The sequence below is a fragment of the Microtus pennsylvanicus genome, chromosome 19 (assembly GCF_037038515.1).
Source record: "Microtus pennsylvanicus isolate mMicPen1 chromosome 19, mMicPen1.hap1, whole genome shotgun sequence".
NCBI lineage: Eukaryota > Metazoa > Chordata > Mammalia > Rodentia > Cricetidae > Microtus > Microtus pennsylvanicus.
In genome coordinates this window covers 27394481-27419323 of record NC_134597.1, presented here as the reverse complement: position 1 = coordinate 27419323, position 24843 = coordinate 27394481, and the positions used below count along the sequence as shown (strand labels likewise).

Sequence of the window (24843 nt, the reverse complement as noted above, 5' to 3'; positions counted from 1 at the left end):
GGAATAATAGAATCGCCTGACAAAATTGGGAGTGTGGGGGTTGGGGGAGAAGGAAGGGTGGAAGGGGAAGAGGAACAAAGAAGGGGATGGGGAAATTGAGGAAACAGGATAGTTGAGATGGAGAAAGGACAGAGATGAGAGCAAGGAAAGAGATATCTTGATTGAAGGAGCCATTACGGGGCTATCAAGAAACCCAGCATTAGAGAAATTCCCAGGAACCCACAAGGATGACCGCAGCTAAGACCCTAAGCAATAGTGGAGAGGGTTCCTGAGCTGGCCTTGCCCTGTACTTAGATCTTAAATGTCACCATAAACCTTCATCCAGCAACTGATGGAAACAGAGGCAGAGATCCACAGGGGAGCACTGGGCTGAACTCCAAAGTCCAGTTGAAGAGTGGGAGGAGTGAGAATATGAGCAAAGAGATCAAGGCCATGATGGAGACACCCACTGAAACAGCTTACCTGGGATAATGGGAGCTCACCAACTCTAGCTGGACAGGAAAGGAACCAGCATAGGACCAAACTAGATCCTCTGAATGTGGGTGACAGTTGTATGGCTGGGGCAGACTGCGGGGTCATTGGCAGTGGCATCAGGATTTATCCCTACTTCTTGTACTGGCTTTTTGGGAACCCATCCTCTTTGAATGGATACCTTACTCAGCTTAGATATAGTAAGCAGGTCTTGGACCTTCTCCAAAGCAATATGCCTTTACCCTCTCTGATGACTGGATGGGGGATGAAGTGAGGAGAAGGTAGAGGGAATGGGAGGAACTGTGATTGGTATGTAAAATGAAAAGAATATAGTTTGTTTTCTTTTTTAAAATAAAATAAAATATATGAAAAAGTAACAGAATTGTCCAGTTACCTTGATTACAATATTATTTTCCTCCAAGTCTAACCTTCCACAATTTTTAGCCATGTGGTTCCTGATATATTATCATGTGAGGAACTAGTTTTTATTTTTAGTAAAGAACTAATCCTCTCTAGATGTCTGTCTCTTCTTTCAATGGTTACAATAATTTTCCATTTCTTTTCTTCACCCATTGTTCTTCTAACACTTAGAAAAAAATCACAGCGGGGCCGAGGAGATGGCTAAGCTGGTAGAATGCTCGCTGTCCAGGCATGAGGACCCGAGTTCAAGTCTCTAGCATCCAGATGAAGAAGGTCGGCAGAACAACACATGCCTGTGTACCTAGCACTGTGCGGGCAGGTACAGGAGGATCCCAGGGGCTTGCTGGCCTGACACTGTACCTGGATTGGCAAGCTTTGTGAGACCCTGTCTCTGAAAATAAGGTGGAGAGCAATTTGGGAAGTTAGTTGACGTCAACCTGTGGCTTCCATGTGCACATGTTCCTGGTCTTTCTCTCTGTCTCTGTCTCTGTCTCTCTCTCTCTCACACACACACAAACATACTATACTTTTGACTGGCTGATGAGGCTATGCAATGTACAAGTGCACTGAGCCTGAACTGGGAGAAACATGCCAGTTGTATGTGTGAAAACAGCAGCAGCTTTTCTTTCTTGCATTTTGCTAGACATTGAGAACACTATTCATTTTATTATATTTTTACAGTTAAAAACATAAACTGGGATTTGCTCATTCAGGGGTAATAGCCAGAAACTGACCATGGCTGCAATGAAGGCATGGGTGGATGGGGATGCCGGCTTGTCCCCTTCTGTCATTAAATCAGCTTGTTTACTGGACACAGAGCACCAGACTTAGTGATTTATGATGGCCTATATACTTTAAATTCCACACTTACCCCCCCCCAATCTTTAACTAACTAAGATTTTACTTTCTATTTCTATGGATTTCCTCATTTTGGAGATGCATGTAGAATTTCTACTCACATCCAGGGTCACTGTTTTCTTTTACTTTGGATATTTTCAGGGTTCACCCATATTTAAGGATGTAGCAGTACTTTAATATTTTTATATTAGCAAATAAGAATATATCATCTTATAGACCACATTCATCTACTCAGCATGTGGGTGTATGTGGGTGGTTTTCAACTTTGAGTAATTAATATGATGCGGCTAAAAACATTAGTGTGCACAATTTTTTATGTTTATTTTTTTCTGAGACATGATCTTGCTATATAGCTTAGGCTGGCCTGGAACTCATGATTCTTCTGCATTTGCTTCCTGGGTGCTGAGACTGGAGAGATGGGTGTCACAACTTTTCTTCCCTCCCCAGCACTGCAGATCCACTCAGGCGTTTGCATGGTTAGGTAAGTACTCATTCTGCAGCGCTGTTTTACTCTCAGTTCTGATCTAAGGTCTTACTAGGTTTCCCAGGGTCTGAACTAGCTTGTATACTCCTCCATCAGCTTCTAGATTAGCTGGGATTACAGGCTGTGCCAACATGTGCAGTTGTACCACTATCTTGTACACATTTTGTATTGCTGTGTCTTCACTGTGTACTAGCTGGACCCGGTGACACGCAACCTTTAACTTTTGAGGGAATGTTTAAGGATTCAATGCTCTGTATCATCGCCAACACTTGCTATTATCTTCTGCCTTTTAAAATTGCAGTGTTGGTCTGGGAGAACAGTAGTTTGATTTGTACTTTCTGGACAGCTAATGATGTCCCTGTCAACCATCTGTATTATGTTCTTTAGAGAAATGTTTGAGTCTTTGTTCATACTTTAAACTTGGTTGTTTTGTTATTAAAGTTTCTATTTTTTAAGCAGAAATGTACAGCAAATTTGCCTTCCTGCAGGCTCTGACCTATCCTGCATCATTGATTCAAAGCCACCTCACAGAAATGAGCAGAGCTAATGCTCAGAGATTGGTTTCTAAACAAAACATCACACTCAGTAAGAGGAACCAGAACTCTTGGAAGAGACAGGCTTAGGATATTTTGTGGTGATTAAAGATTAATGTGATCCTGGAAATATGCCCCTCAACTGAAGAATGGATAAAGAAAACGTAATACATTTACTCAATGGAGTATTACTTAGCTATAAAAAAAACAATGGCATCATAAAATTTGCAGGCAAATGGACGAAACTAGAAAAAAAACATCCCAGGTGAGATAACCCAGACTCAGAAGACAAACATGGTGTGTACCCACTCATAAGTGGATACTAGATGTAAGGCTACAATTCACAGCTCCAGAGGTAACAATGGGGACCCTAAGAGGGAGTACATGGATCGCCCAGGGAGGGAGAATTAGATGCCATCTCAAGGGTAAACGGGGGAAGGGAGCAGTTGGAGATGAGAACATGAGAGAATGGATGGTTGAGGGTGGAGAGGGACAGGGAGGGGGAGCAATGAAAGATCTTGATAGAGACTGGCACTATGGGGTTGGGGAGAAACCTGCTGTTAGGGAAATTCTCAAGAATCCAAAACAATACCCCAGCTAAGACTCCAAACGACAGTGGAAAGGGAGTCTGAACTGGCCTTGGCCTGAAATCAGATTGGTGACTACCCCAACTATCATCATAGAGCCTTCATTCAGCACTGACAGAACCAAATGCAGAGATTCACAACCAAGCACCAGGCTGAGCTCCCAGAATCCAATCGAAGAGAGGGAGGGGGGAATTTATGAGCAAGGAAGATCAAGATCATGAGAATAAAAATCTACAGAGACAGCTGACCAAGCTTGTGGAAACTCAGAACTCCAGACTGACAGCTATGGCGCCTCCATGAGACCACACTAGGCCCTCCATATGTGGGAGACAGTGGTGAAGCTTAGAGTATCTGTGAGGCAGCTGGCAGTAGGACCAGGATCCATCCCTGGTGCATGAGCTAGTTTATTGGGGCCATTCCTTATGGTGGGATACCATGCTCACCCTTAATGCAGGGGGGAGGGGCTTGGTCTTTCTCCAACTTAATGTGCCAGATTTACTGACTTCCCATGGGAGGAACGGATGAGGGGGGGGTGGGCTGGGGAGGGAGCAGAAGGAAGGCAGGGGGTGGGGATAACTGTGGATGGAATGTAAAATGAAATTAAAAAATAGAAGAAAAAGGATTAATAGGTTTATGTCAGAAGAAAACAATATATCCTTGTCTACAGTTCAGACAATTTGAGAAGCCCCCTCAAAAGAGTAAAAATAATATTGACTTTTCTTTAGCTATGAAAGAGGAAATGGGATTGAATTAGCTCCCCGGCCATGGGCCAGTCACAAATGGGAGAAATAACTAAACAGATGTTGAACAAGAGGCAACGAAGTGTGATGCCTGAGAAAAGAAAAGCAAGGAAGTAGCCATCCCGGCTTACCAGCAGGTGACATTATTTAAATGACAGTGCAGTAAATACGTATGTCTCTGTGTGTGCATATACAGGCATAAATTCATCTGCAATATATGTATATATATATATATATGGCAGTATCTATACATTCATCTTTTAAGTAATAATTATGTATGTATCACCAAAGTACAGAGAAATATACATCCATTACTACAATACTTTGGAGGAGTGATGAAGACGGATGGCATTCTGGGCCATTATAACAAGTACAATAAGTTTAAAAGAACTGAATTCCTTTTGGAGTATACCATCTGACGATAAAACCAGTAACAAAACGTATCTGGGATATTGCTGCACAGCTGAAATTTAAGGACCATCCTTCGCAGCTCACACAAGCACCACCAGGGAAAGAGAAGATACTTTGAGCTGAATGCTGAGGAAAATGCAGTACGTCACCATTTGTGGGACACAGCTGAAGCAGAACTTAGAGAGGAATGTACAACTGCAAATGCTCACATCAGAAAGGAAAAGCAGATCAGCGAGGCCAGCTCTCACCCCTAGGTGTTGTCTTACAGTGCTACACAAAGAGCAAATTAACCTGAAGTTAGCAGAAAGCAAAAGGTAGAAAAGTGAAATCTAATCAGTAAAGTTAATGAAACAACAAAGAAGGGTCATTGTAAAAATTAATATAATAAACCCCTCAATTATTAATAAAATCGGAGCTTGGTGATTAACATCTACAGTGAAATCACATCCATTGCCTATATAGTAAATGAAGCATTACTGGAACACAGCTGCTCTCATTACCTATGTGCCGTGTACTATGGTTGCATTCATACGACAAGAGTAAAGCAGATGAAAATGAAACTATATGGCTCACAAAGCCAAACATGCTCACTGTCTATGCTTTTCTGTCCTAAATAAATTGATGAATAAAAAAGCGGGGGGACATATACTGTTAATATTAGAAATTAAATGGGGCTACTTCCACAGAACCTATGGTAGAGGAACACATGGGAATAGTCAAACCTGTCTCACTCAGGTCCTTGACTTCAGTAACTCAGATCAAAGAAATGTTTAATTTATAACAGGGATTCAGAAATAATAGGATCTATAAATACACACATATGCATGCACATTGAAGAGAGCAAAATAGTAACTAAAGGTTCTCAAAAGGGAAAAAGAACATAAGGTGTCACTATAGAATCCTATCACACATTTAAAGAAAAAATACTAGTTTTATGTAAACTCATAGAGCACATAAAAAACAGACAAAATGCTGACAAGAAAGGGAAGCAATGAGGGCTCCTAGAAATTTCCTGTAACGGTAACTATGTACGGATCCTATGATGCAGCCACTCTTCTTCCATGTGATTATTCAAAGGAATACTGGCATATAAAGACCAAAGGAATTTTTTAAGAATTAATGAGCAAGACAGCATCAGCTTTAGCTATGAGGGAATAAGACTGCACACAACTCAAATGCCTGTTAATATAAGTATGGAAAAATACTATATCCATACAACAGAATATAACTCAACCATAAACATAAATTACTAATGAGAACAACTGTTACTACTCTAGAGGTGGGAGGACCTAAGAGGGTGGAGCCAATGAGACAGACTAAAACCTCATGCAATAGCCAACTTTATGCAAAGCCTCAGACAGTTTATACTCTGAGGGCTAAGAAAGCTCACATGAGTAAAGTCCTCAGGAGTTCAAGATGTATACAATCACAAGGGCAAACACACACGGCAAAAACATGTCTTTTCACAAAGGTATAATTGAATAACAGCATCAAGCAGTAATGAGCAACCTGAAGCAAACTCACTCCTACCCACTACACCCGCGAGGAACACACAAACACCTTCAAGAACAACTCCATGTTTGGAAGAAACTGAGCTCACAAGACTCCTGTCTTGTTTTCTTGGTGTGTTCTCACAAGCACTTGGAATTCCCCCCACATGACTCCATTCCTGGGCTGTGTTCTAACAACCATGGATGCGGAAAAGGCTCAAGCCAGTAAGACAAGTGAAAGAAAAGATAGAGAAGAGTGTGCTCGGTATGAGTCTACTAATATGAAATTCTACAATAGGCAAAGCGAATTTACGGTGAATGCATCAGAAATGGGAATGCCTCTAATGAGGAAGGGGGCAAGGAATCTTTCTTGGAGTAATGGATAAATATTCCATATTCACAAGAGTATACGTTATGTGTATGTGTGTGTGAGAGAGAGGTGGGGAGAAGGAGAGGAGAGAAAGGGGAAGAGAGAGGGAGAGAGGGTGAATTTGTCAAGAACCATCAAACTGCACGCTAAGGTCAGCTGCATTTCACTGCATTTCCATGTATTTCATTAAGATCATACAAGAGACGCAGTCCTGTTAATATTATAATAAAGTGAAAATGCACACCTACAGCACAGCAAGTGTGTGAGAAAGAGGAAGAAGGGATGGCTCGTGTGTTATGCGCTCACTGGGGATGAGCACAGAGAAATTACTGTACACAACTGAGCTTTTCCAGAAGGAAAAAGGCCAGGGTTGCTAAGCTTTGGGGTAAAGTTCCAGACATTAGAGTGAAGGCTCCAGTGTGCTAGGGGCAGCCTCACCATCATGTGGGCTCGCTATGCAGAGGACACAAAAACCAGCATCTTTTATGGAGCGAGTTTGGCAGCAAACCACCAAGTTCAAAGAGCTGCTTTCCAATTAGAGGCTGAGATTTTAATCACAGGTCAAGGTAGGTAACTTAGTGATAAGTTCAAGTGCATTATTATGGGAGATGCATTATGTTAAAAATCCCCACTCCTATTTGACTCATCCCCACAGAATTTCTATGCAAGGAATTCTTTAAAAGTTCTCTGTAATTAGTTTTATTTTAAGCTGCTATTTTCTTCCCCAGCAGTGCAACTTTTGTTCTTTGGCCTATATTACTAACAATATATATAATATATTAAAGAGTCATGTTTTAAATTTCTAGTTAATTTCCAATTTTTATTTTTTGAAACAGGGTCTCACTATGGAACCCTGGCTGGCCTGGAATAGGTTATGCAGATAATGCTGGCCTGGCCTTAAACCTGGGGCAAACTCCTCTATATTCAAGTGCTGGGATTACAAAGTGTGCCTCATGACCGAATTTCCAATTGCAAATGTAAAACTGCAGTGCAGGTTGTTCTGTCAGGGTCTGTGTACTGTACCCCGAAGATTTCTAGGCTTCCCATTCTCTGGATGGCATTACTTGGGTAATAAGAAATGAATGAAGAAAGAAATCTGAGTTTTCAATAAACCTGTCTTTAACAACTACTGTGCAGTCAGTTTAATGTGTGTCATTCAGCTAATGAGAGAGTGATGCTCGCACGAAGGACTGCTCAGAAACACACCTCTCTCACCAGGGGGGAATCCTGATTTAATTTTGAAACTTGATGGTTTCAAAACCTATTCCAGGTAGTTTCTGATTTTTATGAACACTTTATCAGTTCTTCTAGGGGGGGGTTTGTAAAAAAGTTGTCAAAAATTTTATTACGTATTTAAGAGATTAAACAGGCCCATTACCTCACAATTGTGAGACCAACTAAGAGTTCCTATGATCTACGCTTGTAGTAAAACTCCCCAGCACAGCAGAGCTTTATCAGGCATAGCCCCATACTGCATATCAGATCTGTCGGCTTCATCTGAGTATTGGACACTTTACGTTTTTTTATGTATGTGTTTGCTTTTCCTTCTTTTGAGACATAGGTTTATGTGTCCCTTGTTAGCCTCAAATTTACTATGTAGGCAACTTTCCTGCCTCTGCCACCTGAGTGATGGGGTCACAAGTGTGCACCACTATGCTCAGTTATTCTGTGCACTCTATCAACTTAGCTTTCTTAGCTTTCCTTAGAGCCCCCTTTAGCTGCCCCACCCCTGTTCCTCTCTGATAGGCTAGTTTAAATGAAGAAATAACACATACCTACAATCACTAAAAAACAAAGAAGGTGGGAAAAGACAGAGAAATGGGAACGTGTGTGGCTATGAAGATAGCACAGTGAAAAGAGGAGGCTGTCATAAAATATGGAGAAAAATGAAGATAGAGTAAGATGAAGATTTTTTTTTCAAGGGAAAAATACTAGGGTGAGTGTATTTTTGGGCAATCAGTGAACTGGCAAAAAAATAGTAATAGGAATTGAGGGTGTATGGGAAAATACTTAAGCAGGTAAAATTCTTTACATATAGTTACATGGCTAAATAACCTATCACAATGAATGTTGGCCTAATGTCTCACCTTTTCCCAGCTTTAGTTCTGTGCCCCAGAAAAACTCACATCAATGGTTTAAAATTTATTTCTCCAAATTCTTCCAGTGATTATATTTCTCACTAAACCATCTGTTGAAACCGCTAACATTACTGTACTGATTTTAGATATTTTATTTATTTATTTAGACAATACATCTTCTTACCTCCCTATTATGTTTTGAGTTGTGGCTTTTGTGTGTTTAAAACACTTTTCCTTGGAGAACACTACTCACCGTACTAGATAGTCTGCTCACTGCTCACACCTGTGTTGCCCTGACTGCTCACTGCTCACACCTATGATGCCCTGACTGTCTATTCACACCTGTGATGCCCTGACTGTCTATTCACACCTGTGATGCCCTGACTGTTCACACCTGTGATGCCCTGACTGTTCACACCTGTGTTGCCCTGACTGTCCGCTCACTGCTCACACGTGTGATGCCCTGACTGTCACTGCTCACATCGTTGATACCCTCCCTGCCTTTACTCCTATAAAATGGAAATGGGAGGCTTATAGGAGGTGGGGAGAGGTGAGGATTTGTGAAAGAGATAGGCAGAGCTGATACCTGAGCTGAATCTAGAAAGTTGAGCTGGGCAGGCACAGGAGAAAAAGAAGGGACAGCGGGTGACGAGAGGCTATGCCAAAAAGAAAAGTTGGGGATGATCAATAAGGAGGGCTGAAAACATGGCAGACTGGGAGTCTGGAAAAGTCTAGTAAGAATAGAAAAATAGAGGTAAGCAGGCAAGTGGTTCTTTACCACCTAGCAGGAAATTCAACCTGTAGTTTCATTGCTCAGCCCTTGCCTTCTCAACTTCAAGGACCAAGATGGACTACATCAGAAGGACAGAATTTAAAATCTTTTATTAAGATGTCAAATGAGAGAGAGAAATAGTGTTAACACCTAAATGGAAATTATTAAATAATCCCATGACCTGAAATTAAATAAATTATATACACAGCATATAAAACAACAAATTAATACTTTTCAAAAAGAATTAATAAAATTATAAGTCTCAAATAATTGTCTAGGAAGACTAAAATTTTACAACCTCTGTGGGAGATTTTATTTTATTTTTCATTTACTGATATAAGAGATTTCATTTTTCAACCTGTATGGGAGATTTTATTTTATTCTTCATTTACTATATGGGAGATTTTATTTTTTATTTATTGCTAATAGGAGTTTTGATATAAGAATAAAGCACTCAATTAAATCATCTTGAACACTGATATGTTTGTAGCTGAGTTTCTGGTTAACGACCTATCTCTTTTGTTTAATTTTGAGACTTAAGTCTGCTTCTCACCCTGACTTGCTTGACAGTGTCCCATATCTATCCATGACCTTCATCTTGTTTAATTGAGGGATGAAAAAAATTTTTAGCAAAGCATTTTCTACCCTTGCACTTAATGTATTCATGAGTCTGATTCATCTTTCCTTTTCTAATTGCATTTTAAAAGTCATATTAGGCATCCAGAGATAGTGAGATAAGTGTCTGCATTCTACAGAACAATTTGAGAGATAGCTGAAGGCTTTGCCCACTGTATCGCCTCTTTGCTCCTTCAGATTTATCTAGAGATTTCCAGCAGCTGCAGTTTGCTGAGGCCTTTCTATAGCTGTTGCTTACATTATATTGGGACCCTTTTCAATTTCAAGTGTAACTTCTCAGAAAATTGTTCTGCTTTATTCATATAATTTCTATATTTGAATATATTTCTGGCCTTGCTAGGTTTCTGCTTCTTTCACAACTGTCTAGGCTGAGCTACATGAAGAAAGTTATGAGGGATAAGAAAGAACTGAAAAGAAAAACAAAGTGCACTAGCTAGCAGAAGGCACTCAGGCCTGTGAGCTTCCAGAGGGAAACTACTTCTCCCAGCTGGTGGCATCCCCCAGTTTTCACTGTGTGCTCCTCACTGGAAGTCGAGCTTGATTCTCCAGCCTAATGGCAGTTTCATCCACTTAACACTGACCAAGTCTACACTGTGCTGTGAGGATTCCACAGGAGGAAGACAAGGGCCAACTGCTCTGCTTTAGCTCTGACTCTTTAAACATAGTCGGTAGAACTCCAAATGAATAGAAACTTAGAAATTATTAGAACCAACCCCTGAGCACTGAAACAATATTTTCCTGTTATTTAATCATCTCGTCTCCAATTCGTACAACAAAAGACCCTAACAGTGACTACACCAGCCATCTGAGCCTGCGATGAGGCGTGAGAAGGCTGTCATCTAGACAGCGCAGTTCTAAGAATACAGAGCCACAGCTCTGCTTAGTCTTCTCTCCTACTCAGAACCGCAGCATCTTCTTCCCCAAATTTAAGCAACTAATTTTTATCTGTTTTTTACATTTTATCTTTTTGTATCTCCCTTCACTTCCCAACAATGATCATTTCTGTTTTCTTTGAATAGACAGAGGGAACGAAGAGAAAGTATTTTAAAGCACAGTACAGTGTTTAACACACAGTCCTCCCAGACACATCTGGGCACATACTGTTTAAATACTTGCTAATGGAATGGATAGAATCCACCAAAATGCAGTATATTGAAAATACAATAATAAAAAATATAGTCAAAGTGCCATCATAATGCATGCCTGTGACATTTGCAAAAAAAAATCTATGAGTCAAGATTAGGAGTCCAAAACCATACATTCTTGATCCAATTTTAGCTTGGCTGACTACAATGGGGTGCCTTGCAGGCCAGACTACCCGTTTAAACCACAGTTTTAAACTACTGTTTAAACCACAGTTCTATCACTTAATGATGGCTGTGTAGATGAAGTAGCTTCTTTCTCCTAGTTTTCTCATTTGTTGAATGGAAATGCTAACATTTAGAGACTCAGAATGTACTATGCTGAGCTCTGAGAGTCTTGTTGAAGAAAGGGAGGAGGGATTGTACTAGCCTGGAGGGTCATGATGGGTGAACCCACAGAGACAGGTGACCTGAGCTTGCTGGAGCTCCAGGATGTTGGTCCAACAGTCAGGAACCCTGTATGGGATCTACCTAGGCCCTCTGCATGTGTGTGACAATCCGGTAGCTTGGTCTCCTAGTAAGGCTTCTAACAGTGACAGCAGGACCTTTCCCTGGCTTTTGGTATCCTGTTTTCCATGCTAGATTACCTGGCCCCACCTTGAGGAAAGGGGAGGAGCTCGTTCTTGCCTCAACTTGAAGTGGCCCATGGGAGTTCTGTCCCTTTCTGAATGGAGATGAAGAAGGAGTGGATGGGGATAGAGTGGGGAGAAGATGGGAAAGGGGAGGGAACAAGGAGAAAAGGAGGGAGGGGACACTGGTTGGTATGTAAAATAAATGAAAAGAGTTATTTAATTAAAAAAATAGAAAATTACGTTTTATCATCTGCCATCAGTCTGCTATAATTCAAAACTAATCTGTAGGTTTCATACTTCTTGTTTGACCTTTACCACGTGAATAATCAGATCCTGGTCTACTAAACAAACTTAAAAGTTTTCAGAGCTGGCTCTAGAGAAATGATTCTTATTCTTTAAAATGCAGGAGCCATACGTGAAAAGCATGCCAGGTTTTGGGTGTCTCCTTATGATCTACCCAACTCCTGTTTCTTTTACTTCCACCAACACTGTCCTCCTGTTAATTACATCCCCCCAAAAGCAAACTCTTTTTATCCGTGGATAGCTTTTATCACAAAAGAAATATATATAAATGTATGATGATGACAGGTGCAAAGACAATGGGCTAGAGAGCCTGCTTTTAGCTTCCTTGGGAACAAAAGGGTATTAGCTTTTTTCCTCCCCTATTAAAGCCCTAGCTTGACCTAGTTTTTTTTTTTCTCCTTCTATTCAAAGCTAAACTAGGAAATAATACATTTTATTTTTTTAGTTAAAAAACAAGAATAGAAAAAGGACTCATTTAATAATGAAGAGAGCATAGCCTTTATTCAATGCAAAGGGCACTGGATTCTATATTCATCTCTTCGCTAAATAGTCTTCTGAGCTTTAAAAACTAATTATAGGAGAAGAGTGACTTTCCAGTCTTTTTGACTCATGCAGTGCTATCTTGTACTTTAATATGCTAAGACAGGCCCTCTGTAAACTCTGCTACACTGGAGTATCATTGAGGGGTCTCTCTCCTACTTACTTGGTTTCAATTTCTAATCTAGGTACAGAATGCGACAGGTTAAAAGAAAGAACCAATCAAAACTAAAGAAAGCAAAAATGAAAATTTTCCCTCTCCTTCTCTCTCTCTTGTGCACACCATTTTCACCATGTAGCCCTAGCTATTCTGTAACTCACTTTGTAGACCAGGCTGGTCTTGAACTCAGAGAGATCTACCTGCTTCTGCCTCCTGGGTGCTACAATTAAAGGGTGTTACCACCACTGACCAAAATTTTATTCTCTTATGATGTGTTTCAAACCATATTCACATGCAAAACATGAACAAATATCTCAGGTTTAAATCAGCAAAATAAACCAGACATTATAGCCAAATTTCTGAAAAAAACATGAGGACAAGCAAAACTAAACTATGATGGTAGAGTTGGAATGGGGCTTGCTTTGATGGTAGATCTTTGGAGGATGCTAGGAAGATTTGATATTTTGATCTAGTTATATGGGCATATTTCCCTGAGACCAAAAATGAAAAAATATTTATGCAACTGGCTTTTCCTTTGAGTTTAATATGGCAAGTAGTTTGATTGATCAAAACAAGAGTAAAGAAAGCTGGATCCTTAATTCTAGCTCTTTGAAATCCAAGGCAGGGTCAGAGAGAAGCTGCATTCCTGCCTCAGCATCTCTTCTGGAATAGAACTGTTTCCTTTTACACTGAGCTACTGAAGATAACTAATGCAGCTGATTAACAATCTTTTGCAAGCATACATTACAGTGAAGTTCTTATATGAAAATAAATTGAGGAACAATAAGACACACGATCATTTGAAATACGAGTACAAAGGAAATTATCATCCAGAAATTGCTTGTAATTCAACTACTGAGGTTAATACATACAGTTAAACGAACAGAGTTAGAAGAAGGGGTAGGAATGTGCTTACTCAGACCACTTGAGAATACAGTAAAATGATGATTTGACAGTAATTCTGTGAAAGCACCTTAGGGGCTTGCTTTCTGTATTAAGGTCAGTTGGTTATATCTACTTGAGTGCTAATCATTCATTGAACCATTCATTATCTCTTGTGCTGGTAGATATGAGAATATTTTACTATTAAAGTCATATGAACATAATCTCAGTTGAGGAAAGTTTAGGTTACAGAAGAGTAAAATTAAAAATTAAGGGTTTTTTTTTGTTTTTTTTTTTACATGCTGGGGAACAACTACACCAAAGTTTCCAAGTTTTCTCTGTGACTTTTGTATAAGCAATCATTCTTACAAAATGCTCCATCCATACAATAAACAATAAACTGCACTCATTTACTATAGAAAGTCTCTTCTGTGAAAGGCTGAGTGAGTGAGTAGAAAGACAATCTGTTAAGTTGGAGGAGACCATAACAAGGTTTTCTGTAAAAAGGAATAACAATCTGGTATACAGAGCACTTCTACAAATCACTAGGAAAACTGCTCACTCAAAACATAACCAAAATTAAGCAACAGCTCTGAAACACACACACACACACACACACACACACACACACACACACACACACACACACACACACGTGCAAATCATGAAGACCAATACATACATATATAAAAATACAGAGAATGGCCCAGCATCAGTCATGAGAGAAATGTATACTAAATGACATCAAATTACCTAGTGCTCACACTAGAATGGCTGCTATCAACAGATGGAAGATACCCAGTCCTGATGACACATAGGCCAACGGGAACTCAGACCACTCTGAGGATGCAAACTTTTAGGCCTACTCTGCTTCTGATTTTTTCTTAAGAAACTTATTTTAAGTTGCATGTGTGCATCTCTGTGTGTGTGAGGTGGGGGAGATATTGTGCCAGTATGGGTGTCTGAAGACGCCAAAAGAAGGTGTCAGATCGTCTGGAACTGGAGTTACAGGCAGTTGTAGGTGCTGGGGATAAAACTTGGATCCTCTGTAAGGACAGTTTGTGTTCTTAATGGCTGAGTTCATATTTGTGGACCCTTAAAACTTGCACACACTATTACCCATCAATTCAAGTCCTAACATATGTCCAACAGACATGCATACACATCTCACTCCACTTAACTGTTGGGGAATATTACTTTAACTATCAAGGTGTGTTACATTTGTTCATGCTGCATTTGTTTAACTATGAAAAGATGTGTTGCTGTTTTACCTTGCCTGCCTATGGCACTTGACTGGTCTAATAAAAAGCTGAACGGTCAATAGATAGGCTGAAGAGGGATAGGCAGGACTGGCAAGCAGAGAGAGTAAGTAGGAGATCTCTAGGCTCCGGTAGAGAGAGAGGGAGACAGGGAGACACCCAGGGGGCCACCAGGCAGACATGATAGGAGGAGGAGAGTAGGACATATAGGAGGAAGGAGAGGTAAAAACATAGATGAAGAGAAACAGGTTAAATTAAGTTACAAGAGCTAGTAGGACAAGCATAGGATAAGGCCAAGCACTCATAACTAGTAAGTCTCCATGTCTTTATTGGGGAGCTGGTTGACAGCCAAAAGAAAGCTTGCTAAATTTAATATCCTACAACTTTTCAATCGTAACTATATATAAGCTAGTATCAGGAAAATTTTACCTACTGTCAGTGAAAATAGCTATATAGGTGTGGAGAATTAACTGTATGAACAGCAAAGACACTGTCTGTATCACTTACTTTCTGTTGCTGTGGTAAAATACCATGACCAAAAGCAACTCATGGGAAGAAGAGTTTATTTTGGTTATGGTTGTTTTGTTGGGACCTCTAGCTCACTCCTGCAGAGTCTGGGAAGCCCCATCTCTCTCCCTTAACCCTGTCCTCTCAGAGAATCTCTGACAAAGAAAAGGTGCCATAAACCCAGTTCTGCATTCTTGGTGGCTGTGGCAGCTCCTCCCCAAAGTTGCCAGAAACCCAAGTCCAGGCCTAAAACACTCAGCTTTTGAGGATACTTGGGCACAAACCTAGCTTGTGGTGGATACATCATCACCCCTTGCCTATAGGCTGTATAAGTCCCTACTTTAGTTTGGGTGTGTGACTTCTTCTGCTTTGATCTCTGGGGTTGAAGAACTTACCCGGGAGTTGCTTTGCTCAAATAAACCTGTTCTTTTACTTTTTCATTTCAGCTTGATCTGGCTTACTGCGTAGGTAGAGAAACCTATTACTGAGATACAGAAAATCTATTAATGGTTCCAGAGGGAGACTTCATGAGGGCAGGAGAAGCATGGCAGCAGAGGGCAGTTATAGGAAGCTTAGAGATCACATCTTCAACCGCAAACACAAAGCTGAGAGAATGAACTGGAAGTGAGACAAGCCTATGAGCTCTTAAAGCCTGCTCCTGGGCTGTACCTCCCAAACCCCAAACAATGCCACTAACTGCGAACCAAGTATTCAAATACCTAGTATATGGGGGACATTGTCCTTCAAGCCACGTTGTCTACAGTTACAGTCTCATTGTCCAGGCCAGCTTGGAAATCGCTGTGTGGTGAAAGGGGACTCCAGACCTTCCTGCCTTCATCTCCTGAGTGCTGGGATTCCAGATAAGCCTTGCTTTCCCAGCTCTTGGTCTTCGCTTTTTAAAAGTGTTTTTATTTTATTGTACCATCTCATGTTTCACTTAGATAGACAGGAGAAAAGAAGGATGAACCTAAGCACTGTTGCCATCACTTTTCTACTGTACACAGCTCAATGATGACCTAAGTGAGAACAGTTTACTCTTGCAAGGCAGACGTAGGAAAATGTCCAGTTTCATCAGATTCCATGGGTTAAGTCAATAAATTGTACAAAGACAAATGCTGAGTGATAAAGTTAAGAGAGACCTTACTTTTGTCAAAACAAATGGAAATAGCAGGGACAGTACAGTACGTGTGAATGAACATGGGAATTACAGAACATGCTTGCAGTGTTTGACATACTCCGAGCTGAACTTTATCTTACCATCAGTTTGTCAAGGGACAGAGTCAGTAGCGCTTTGCAGAATGAATGGATGGACAAAGGACTGTATCGTACCTGTCCATAAGTTGAGGCGTGCTAGCCCAACTTGGCAATGCTTTAGCTGGGTTCACAACTTCTCCTTGCTGACATTTGAGCAACATTGACAGTTGCATGAGAAAGGAAAACAGATTTTCCAAGTTCAAGCAACTGCTGCTTGATCTTTAGAATCAGCACCATTTCATCTGAGAAAGGATTTGCTGAATGCATGGGTTTCTTCCCTCTACCTAACATAGCTTAGAAAGTAGATATTTACCTTATGAAGTCTTCTTCTTCTTCCCTCTTGGGCCTCAACTGTTTGGGCTGAGCCATGTTAGTCCAGTTTGGCAGTGACTTCAAGAGCCTGCTGATGTCGTCATCTTTCGCCCACGATGCACTGATGACAAGTTTCTCTTCTGACTGGACAATGCCCCTGAAAATGGCCACAAAGAAACGGACACTTTAGCACCATATACTGTTACGGGAGGTCCTCCCACTCCTCCAGCCTATCACTGCTGAGATACCAGCCCATTGGGGCGTGGTCTCTCTCTGAGGTGTCTGCTCCGGAGAGGAGAGCTGTGGAGTCTGAGCTCACTTCCTCTTCCTCCCAGCACTCCGTTCTGTTTACTCCTCCCACCTATCTTCTAACCAATGAGGACCAAGCAGTTTCTTTTTATTTAACCAATGACCTTCCTCCATCAATATACAGTGAGTGTTTTCTTCTGCTTTGCTGTAAAAAAGATGGTATGGCCACCTCTTCTTAACACAGTCCATCACCTGTCACATTGCTGGGAAATGACACCCCCAGGTTTCAGTTTCCAATCTGTTGAATAATCAATCATAAGCTGATAATATTGGTTGACCATCTTATGATTGTTAATATCTTATGTCGAACACAAATGTATGGAAAGTTTGGGTTGGACCTTTCAAGAAATATTCAGAAAATAAAAAGTAGGACAATCATATTTTTAAAATGCTACTTAAATGACAAAACAGTGGCACCTGAAAGGTGACATAAGTGTTATGATAGACTGTTCTCTGACTTTTTTGGTTTATGCTATCAATTAGTTCTTTGTGAAGGTAGCTTTTGGATGATGATGGACAAACATCCCTCTATTCAAAGCAAACCTACTATCATAAAGAAAGCCTGTGCCCCAAATGTCAGGCAGGGAAAACCTTTGATTATAGCTAACTCTACTGGGCTTTGGCTACTGACCTAGAGTTGACAGGCTTCTAGTCCTTTAATAGGGCCCATGGGCTCACTATTAATTCTGCCCTTGCCAGAACGTTCCTGAAAAGTCACCTTAAATGTTCAATTTCAACTTAATTAAAAAGACTCTCTTTCTACTCAACATTTCTGCTAAAAAAATTTTAAGGGTCTAAAAATTCTTCTCAGCGGTCCTTCCTGACAGAAGTGACATTTACTTATGGGATGTTCATGAGCTGGACATTCTTCTAATGATGATTAAATCTCCAATCTCTGGAGTCTTCTCTCATCACAGGCAAGGATATCTTTCAGTGCTAAGAACCATGCTGAGATACAGCACACATCTTTAGATAAATATCAACGGTGCATACATACCTGTAGGAAAAGTGCCTTGACCCAACAGACAATTCACTATGACAGACAAGAAAAGGCGAGGCTCACAAACCTTGACTCGTTGCAGCCTGACCCTTTGGTTTCCTATTGCAACAATACTGCCCTGGTCCTTTTTAAGTAAGACAGCTTAGGAGAACCATAGATGATGGCTGGGATTTTTCTAGCCCACCTCAAGCAGAGGTTTTCAGATAAAAACTGTGGTCAGAGATATAAACTTATGACAGCATCATACAGCACGATACCCCCTCAGATTTCTAACATCCCATTGCAGGCAAGCCCTGAATACTCTTTGGTAGTATGAAAATGTGTCTCTGATCTGCTTTCTCTCCATATTTAACTTAGTGGCCATTTAAAACATTTGTCTTCTATATCTTCATTGCCCACCTCTAGATCCTTTATATCTGAGAACAGAGAGCACACTTTACACACTTGAGTTTCTGTCTTCAGCAGCATATTCAGATATATATCTTCCTTTGTTTCTAGTTATCCCTCTACTTAGGCTCTTGGGAATCCCAGGCCATTCTTGCTCTTTCTTCCTATATTTCACGTCTCTCCATGACACAATTCCCTAGTCTCTGTTAGTTTTCTAAATAATGCATACACGATTTTCTTCCTGACCCAGAATCGCTCTCTTCCAAAGTTCTCCTCTCTCTTTAAAAGCTTTCCATAGAATGATTGGCCGGAGCATCCTGGCTGCACCCAGGGATGAACCCAGCCCGCGTATAACTTCTGCACAGATTAAATCTCCACCTTTGTGTGTTGCAGGAAGTATCATCTTTTTTTTTTTTTTTTTGCCTCTACCTGTAGTCTGATACCAATGTGGTCCTCTCAGCATCAGTCCTTACTTGCTCCTGTGGTTTTTAATTCCTTTCCATTCAGGAAATATGGAGACTTAGTTTCTTTCTGAGTTTGGTTACCATTCAGAAATACTTTTAAAGCTAAAGATTTTTGACAATTTTGTAAATGTTAACAGGACGAGGGCTTCCCAAATCTATTCTCTCCACATTTTTGACAGGTAGTTAAAATTTAGTCTTAAGCCAACATTATCCATATTTGATTTAGTGGCCATTTAAAATATCTATCTTGTAGATTTCTCAAACCAGCATTCCCGTGTTGACCTACCCTATTGGCATGTCTTAAATCGTGAGGCTCTTTGACTGTTCTCAAGTTTCTAATGTTTTTATTCCTCTTTTCTCTTCTACATCTGCTTATTTTTTTTTTACATCATTCCCTCCTGGTTCTATTAGTGCAACCAGAACCTACTAGGAAGCCAAAGTGATAGTTCCTTTCCTGTGCCCACTCCTTACATGCAGAGTCATTCAGGTCAATGCGTTCCTCACTTGGGCAAGCTTGTCTTCTGCACAGACTGGTGATTCTTCCATCACTTCTCACTCTGGTTCCTATACTTGAAAGGTTAACTAGAGAATTCTTTGTTGACAGTTTGCTTTGTTTCAAAGCAAATGAATTAAAAGGAATTCAGTAATTTTCATTTCTCTCTTCTCGTTAGACACCTGGCATCCCCTATTCTAGCCATCCTGTAATTCCAATCAAGAATACAGTCTTCTTAATCACCAACAGTGACCACATCCTGTTAATTCCATGTCTTTAATATCTTATGAATAGTCATTTCCTGTCTAGATTCATTGCCACTAATTGGCATTTAAGCCCTAATCATTTCTCATGTGAACTTGGCAATGACTCAGTAACTTGGCACCTTGCCTGGAGTTATGAGATCATTAGTTGTGCTTATCATGGCAGAAGGGTCATCTCTGTAAATTAAAATACAATGTTAGTCCCCTCTTCAGATCCAGACAGCAGTGTGTGAACATCTACCTGTTCTGTGCTACCTCCTTTGTCCCTGCTCACTACTCCAGGCCTCCCCTACACAGGCTGGCATGCTGGCTAGACATCCTATCCAGAAGCATAGTTCCAAAGTGGGAGGTACTGTCTCCTCTTCTTTACGCTATCATATCAAGTTTGCATGGTTTTACTCATTAAAGGTTACTTTGGTTCTATCCTTGCTATTACTATGTGTATCTTTTTGTGTCCTGTTGTCCTTACGGTAGAGGTTTTGGTCTTGACTGTGCACTAGAATCACTTAGGGAAGCTCTTAAAAAACAGTAACAACAACAAACACACAAAAACAAACAAACAACCCCCCCCCCAGGATGCCCAGGGCATATCTAAGACTAAACAATTCAGAACCTGGGGGAGGCAGCATGTCTGGGATGGAATCTTTACATTTCTCATGCCAGGGTTATCAATATCTCTCCTCTCACCACTGCTTTTTTTTTTTTAACAATCAAACTAGGATCACAAACTGAGTGTTTTGAGGGTACTTAACTGCTTGTCAGTTTTCTTAGTACCTAGCATGATATGTATAAAAATATAAAAACTGAACAGGAGATAAAAATACTTCTTGCACTAGTCTAGGTAACTCATTCATCTGAGGCCATTTTAGTGGGTTTCTTTTCCCAGTACTTAGCTCAGACCAGTCACTAAGTCAGTGGTTTCGGCCAAAGCACAGATTTACTCTATGCCTCTCTAAATCACTAGGATCAGAAGCTGTGAATAACGAATATATGTGTCTCCTCTAAAAACTCAACAGAAACAAAGTCCTCACACAGAAAACAAATGAACCAAGGAGCAATTGTTGATAAGCCTTGCCCTGCACTCCACTTCCTTCTAGGTGGTCTATTATGTGGAAAGCCTCTTCAAAACCTTGCTTTCTCTGTGAGTTTGTTGACCATGACATATAAGGATTTCTCTCCTTGGAAAAGACACAAAGCAAAAGCCCTTGTTTTGTATGGATCGCCTACCTCTCAGTATTTCATTCAATCAAAGAAACTGGCCTGTGGATCCCACCTGCACGCCAGTTGTCTTTTTAGGTACTAGAGCTCATTTCAAGGTTGTCACTTTTAATGGTTTCCAGTGTTAAAGAATAGTATTTGGTAATGTGGGTAAATTATTTGCAATGTAAATTTCAATGCCATACCTGTAAGGAACCTTGGCTGAGTATTCAGTTCCCTTTAGAGACATATTATAGGTGAAATGCTATTTTGCAGAGTTAGAAAGCCAGACTCATTTTTCCAATTCTTAAACCCTAGCCTGTCCAAGGAAAGTGAATGTATCCACACCTGTAAGAGGGTATTATACGTTTTGGATAGTTGTTGCTACAATCTTCTATTTTAGTACTTCATGGAACAAAAGAAACAATATCTAAGATAGTCATTGTGTTAAAGGTACTCAGATTATTTACTTAAAAAACACTGCTTTTAAAAGTTCAATAATATATTACTACCTGGTATCATTTTATTAAGAAACAGTAATCTTAATTAATCCAATTGTTAATATATACTACTCTCAAAAGACAATATATTAATTCGTATTGGAATAAAGACAAAGCCAAAAAAGCAATTCCTATTACTTAACTTGAAATACTGACATCTTGTAGGAAATAATTACCCTAAAGGAAATTTTCCATTTAAAAAACTGTCTTTATTAATTTTTCATTTAGTAACGAAGCAAATCAGGTGGGCTATAAAATTCCAGGACATATCTAAACAGCTTTAAAAAAGGACCCCAGCATTCCCAACAAGTATTCTGGTAAGGGGAATGGGGTTGAACCATAATTTACCAATTAATTCATAGTTTGACGGGCAATGGACAGAGCCATCTGTGTGACTACTTGTGCCCTTCCCAGGGGAGAGGAAAATAGGTGTGTCTCTTCAAACAGGTGATGGGATGCCACGAGAAGAGTCTCCCCTCCAGACATGGCTGAGTGGATTTCATCAGAAAACATCTGCTCATGTCAACTGGCTCAGACGCACGTTTCTTGCACTGAAACAATTAGGCAGTGCAAGTGTGCACAGTCCCTAGACACAGCTGGGGTGCTGGGGCTTTCATTAGGTAAGCAACCAGGGGCAGGTGGGGCTAACTGGATTCAACTGTTTTGTGACAGCCAGGGCGTGATGCTTACTTTCCCAGACTGAATCTTCCAGACGCTTCAAAGCTAGAAGCCAAGTTAGACAAATGAACCAAGGACAAGGTTAGCTCAAATGAAGCTGCTGTGTTAGTCCAGTTTATAGACTAGCAAGGCTTGAGCATGCATCAAGCCAAACATCCCCCAACCAAATGATAAAGATAGAGATGCAGGAAGAGCTAGCATCATGCTGCAGAAGAAAACCAAAGAAAATTAATGGTTCTAAAATACTGGTTACTGATAGATTCTGTGAGAGTGGAAGTCACTGTTCTCTGTTGTGTATCTACTATTGAGCCTGTGGGTTCCCCTGGATAGCTCCAAGTCCATGGTAACACAGGCCTGGTTAAACTCAGTGGATAACCAAACAAAACAGACAGACATGAATGTGAGAAAGAAATTTTTGGGGTGGGAGAGTGAATAGGGATGGAAGACGGTAGGGGTTATCAGTGTGCACTATATATGCACATGAAAGTGGCAAAGAAAAATACAATTAACTGAAAGAAGAGAAGGAGGAGACTGTAGAAGAGGGAGGAGGAAGATAATAATGGTAATAATTGTCATCATAATAAGTTTGGACCATAGTACTTAAGAAGAGATAGAAATATCAGTAGGTCTTCAGGCTCGTCCCAGAGCTGTGGGTGGTGGGTGTCTTAGTTAAAGTTACTACTGCTGTGACGAAACACCATGACCAGAGCAAGATGGGAAGGACAGGGTTTATTTCACTTGCAGTTCCACATCACAGTCCATCATCAAACGCCATGTGGACAGGAACTCAAGCAGAGCAAGAACCTGGAGGCAGGAGCTGATGCTGAGGCCATGGAGGAGTGCTGTTTACTTGTCTTACTTCCCAGGATTTGTTCAGTCTTTCTTATTGAACCCAAGACCACCAGCCTAGAGATGGCCTCCCCACAAAGGGCTGGTTCCTCCTCCATCAGTCACTAATTAAGAAAGTGCCCTACAGGTCAGCTTACAGCTGAATGAATGGGAGCATTTCCTTGATTGAGGCTGTACTCTGATAACTCCAGCTTGCGTCCAGTTGACATAAATATAACCAATACAGGGTGCCTACTTCTTCCCAGGAGACACAACCTAAGCAGTATGGGGTGACATTGCACACAGTCCACGGAAACAGTTAAGAGGACTCTAGGGGGGCTAGGGTTTGAGTGTTTGCAGAAGGTAACTCTTGGAGATAATTTAACAACAATCTTCAAAGAGGTAAGTTTGCACGATACTGTTAATAACTGACTGACTTTTTAAGGAAAAGAATTACACTGTAGCATAGGCAGTGAAGCAAAAATTAATGTGAAATGTGCTCCAACTGTCAATGTTCATATTCACATACAGTCTATGTTTGAACATCCTTCAGATGTTTATAGAAAGACAGATCAGGCAGCCCCCTTTTAAACTTCCCATGTCCTCTCATTAAACTTAGGATAAAATCCAAATCTCTGGTTTTAAGATCCTTTATCAAGGGCTCTTAAACCTGGCTATATATTAAAATACCTGAAAAACATTTAAATATATCTATCAGGCTCACAGTCAGAAGCTGGGCCTGGACTGGGAGGAAAAGTGCTCACACCATTCTACTGTACAGTCAGAGAAGACCTGGGAACTGACTGCTGGCTGCTCCTAGCCCATCTTGTCACACGGGCGTCTGTCTCTGCCTGGAATGTCTCCCCCCTCTCCACAGCCTTCCTTCCCATCCTTCCCAGCCAAGTGCAAGCATCAAGCCTCAGGGAGGGCTTCCTGTTCCTTACTTAGAAAACTTGATTTCACAGTCAAATAATTCTTATTACTGGAGCCCACTTTTCTTTCTCGGTCACTTGATCATTATCTGTCTCCTTCCATTAGAATGGAAAAGCCATGATCGCAAGAACGGCCTAACAGATTCATTTCTCTAAGTCAAGCCCTCAGTAAACTACTGCATAACCAATTCTTTCATATTATAAATTGACAAATTATAATTGTATACATTACAATCACAGAGTACAAAGTGATACTACAATTTCTGACTATAACATGAAGCAAACTAACACATCCACCAATAAGAAAAATCATTTTCTTGAGGACATTTCAAACTTAGTCTTAATGACTCTGAGTTGTAATTGTTTACGAGACTCCCCACACTGCACAGCACATCTCAACAAGGATGGAAAATGCCTTACTTTTCCATCTCATCAAGGCTTTGTGCCAGTTACCATTACTCCAGCTTCTCCCGCTCCAACCATCTGGTACCACCATTGCACCCTCTTCCCATAGACACGAGGAAATGTCTTTGTGTCTTTCTTATTGTACACAACACAGTAATTTTTTTCTATTTCATCTGTGTTGTCATAAATGACAATTTTTCTTAAAAGCTAAACAGAAACCCTTTGTGGATATGCACCACATTTTCTTTATCCATTCATATGTTGATGGACACTTGGGTTGATTCCATACTTTGGCTATGTAAACAGTGTTTTAGTGAACAAGGGACTGCAGACGTCTTTTTGGCATGCTAACTTTAATTTGGGTAGTAAACACCCAGAAGTGATATCTCTAGATATAATTTTATTTGCAGTTTTTGGAGGAAACCCTTTTTAATTTTTCTGCAATGTCAACACTAAGTTACACTCTCAGGGTGGTAGGTTTTCTCGACACCCCCACTAGTGATTAATTTTCATCATTTTGGTAACAGCCTTAGTGACAGCAGTGTGGAGATATTCTGTTATTTTAAAATTTGCACTTATTAAATAACTAGTGATGCCCAGTTTTTCTAA

The 24843-nt window shown here is 40.4% G+C and overlaps 1 protein-coding gene across 1 annotated transcript in view; it reads right to left on the bottom strand.

Annotated features, from left to right (window-relative positions):
• The window catches only part of Exoc4 (exocyst complex component 4), a 716316-nt gene that overhangs the window by 123314 nt on the left and 568159 nt on the right, over positions 1 to 24843 (bottom strand). Inside the window, exon 13 of the mRNA XM_075953989.1 lies at positions 16780 to 16935. Within this exon, the coding sequence (XP_075810104.1) occupies positions 16780 to 16935 (156 nt within the window). The remainder of the gene's footprint in view (positions 1 to 16779; positions 16936 to 24843) is intronic.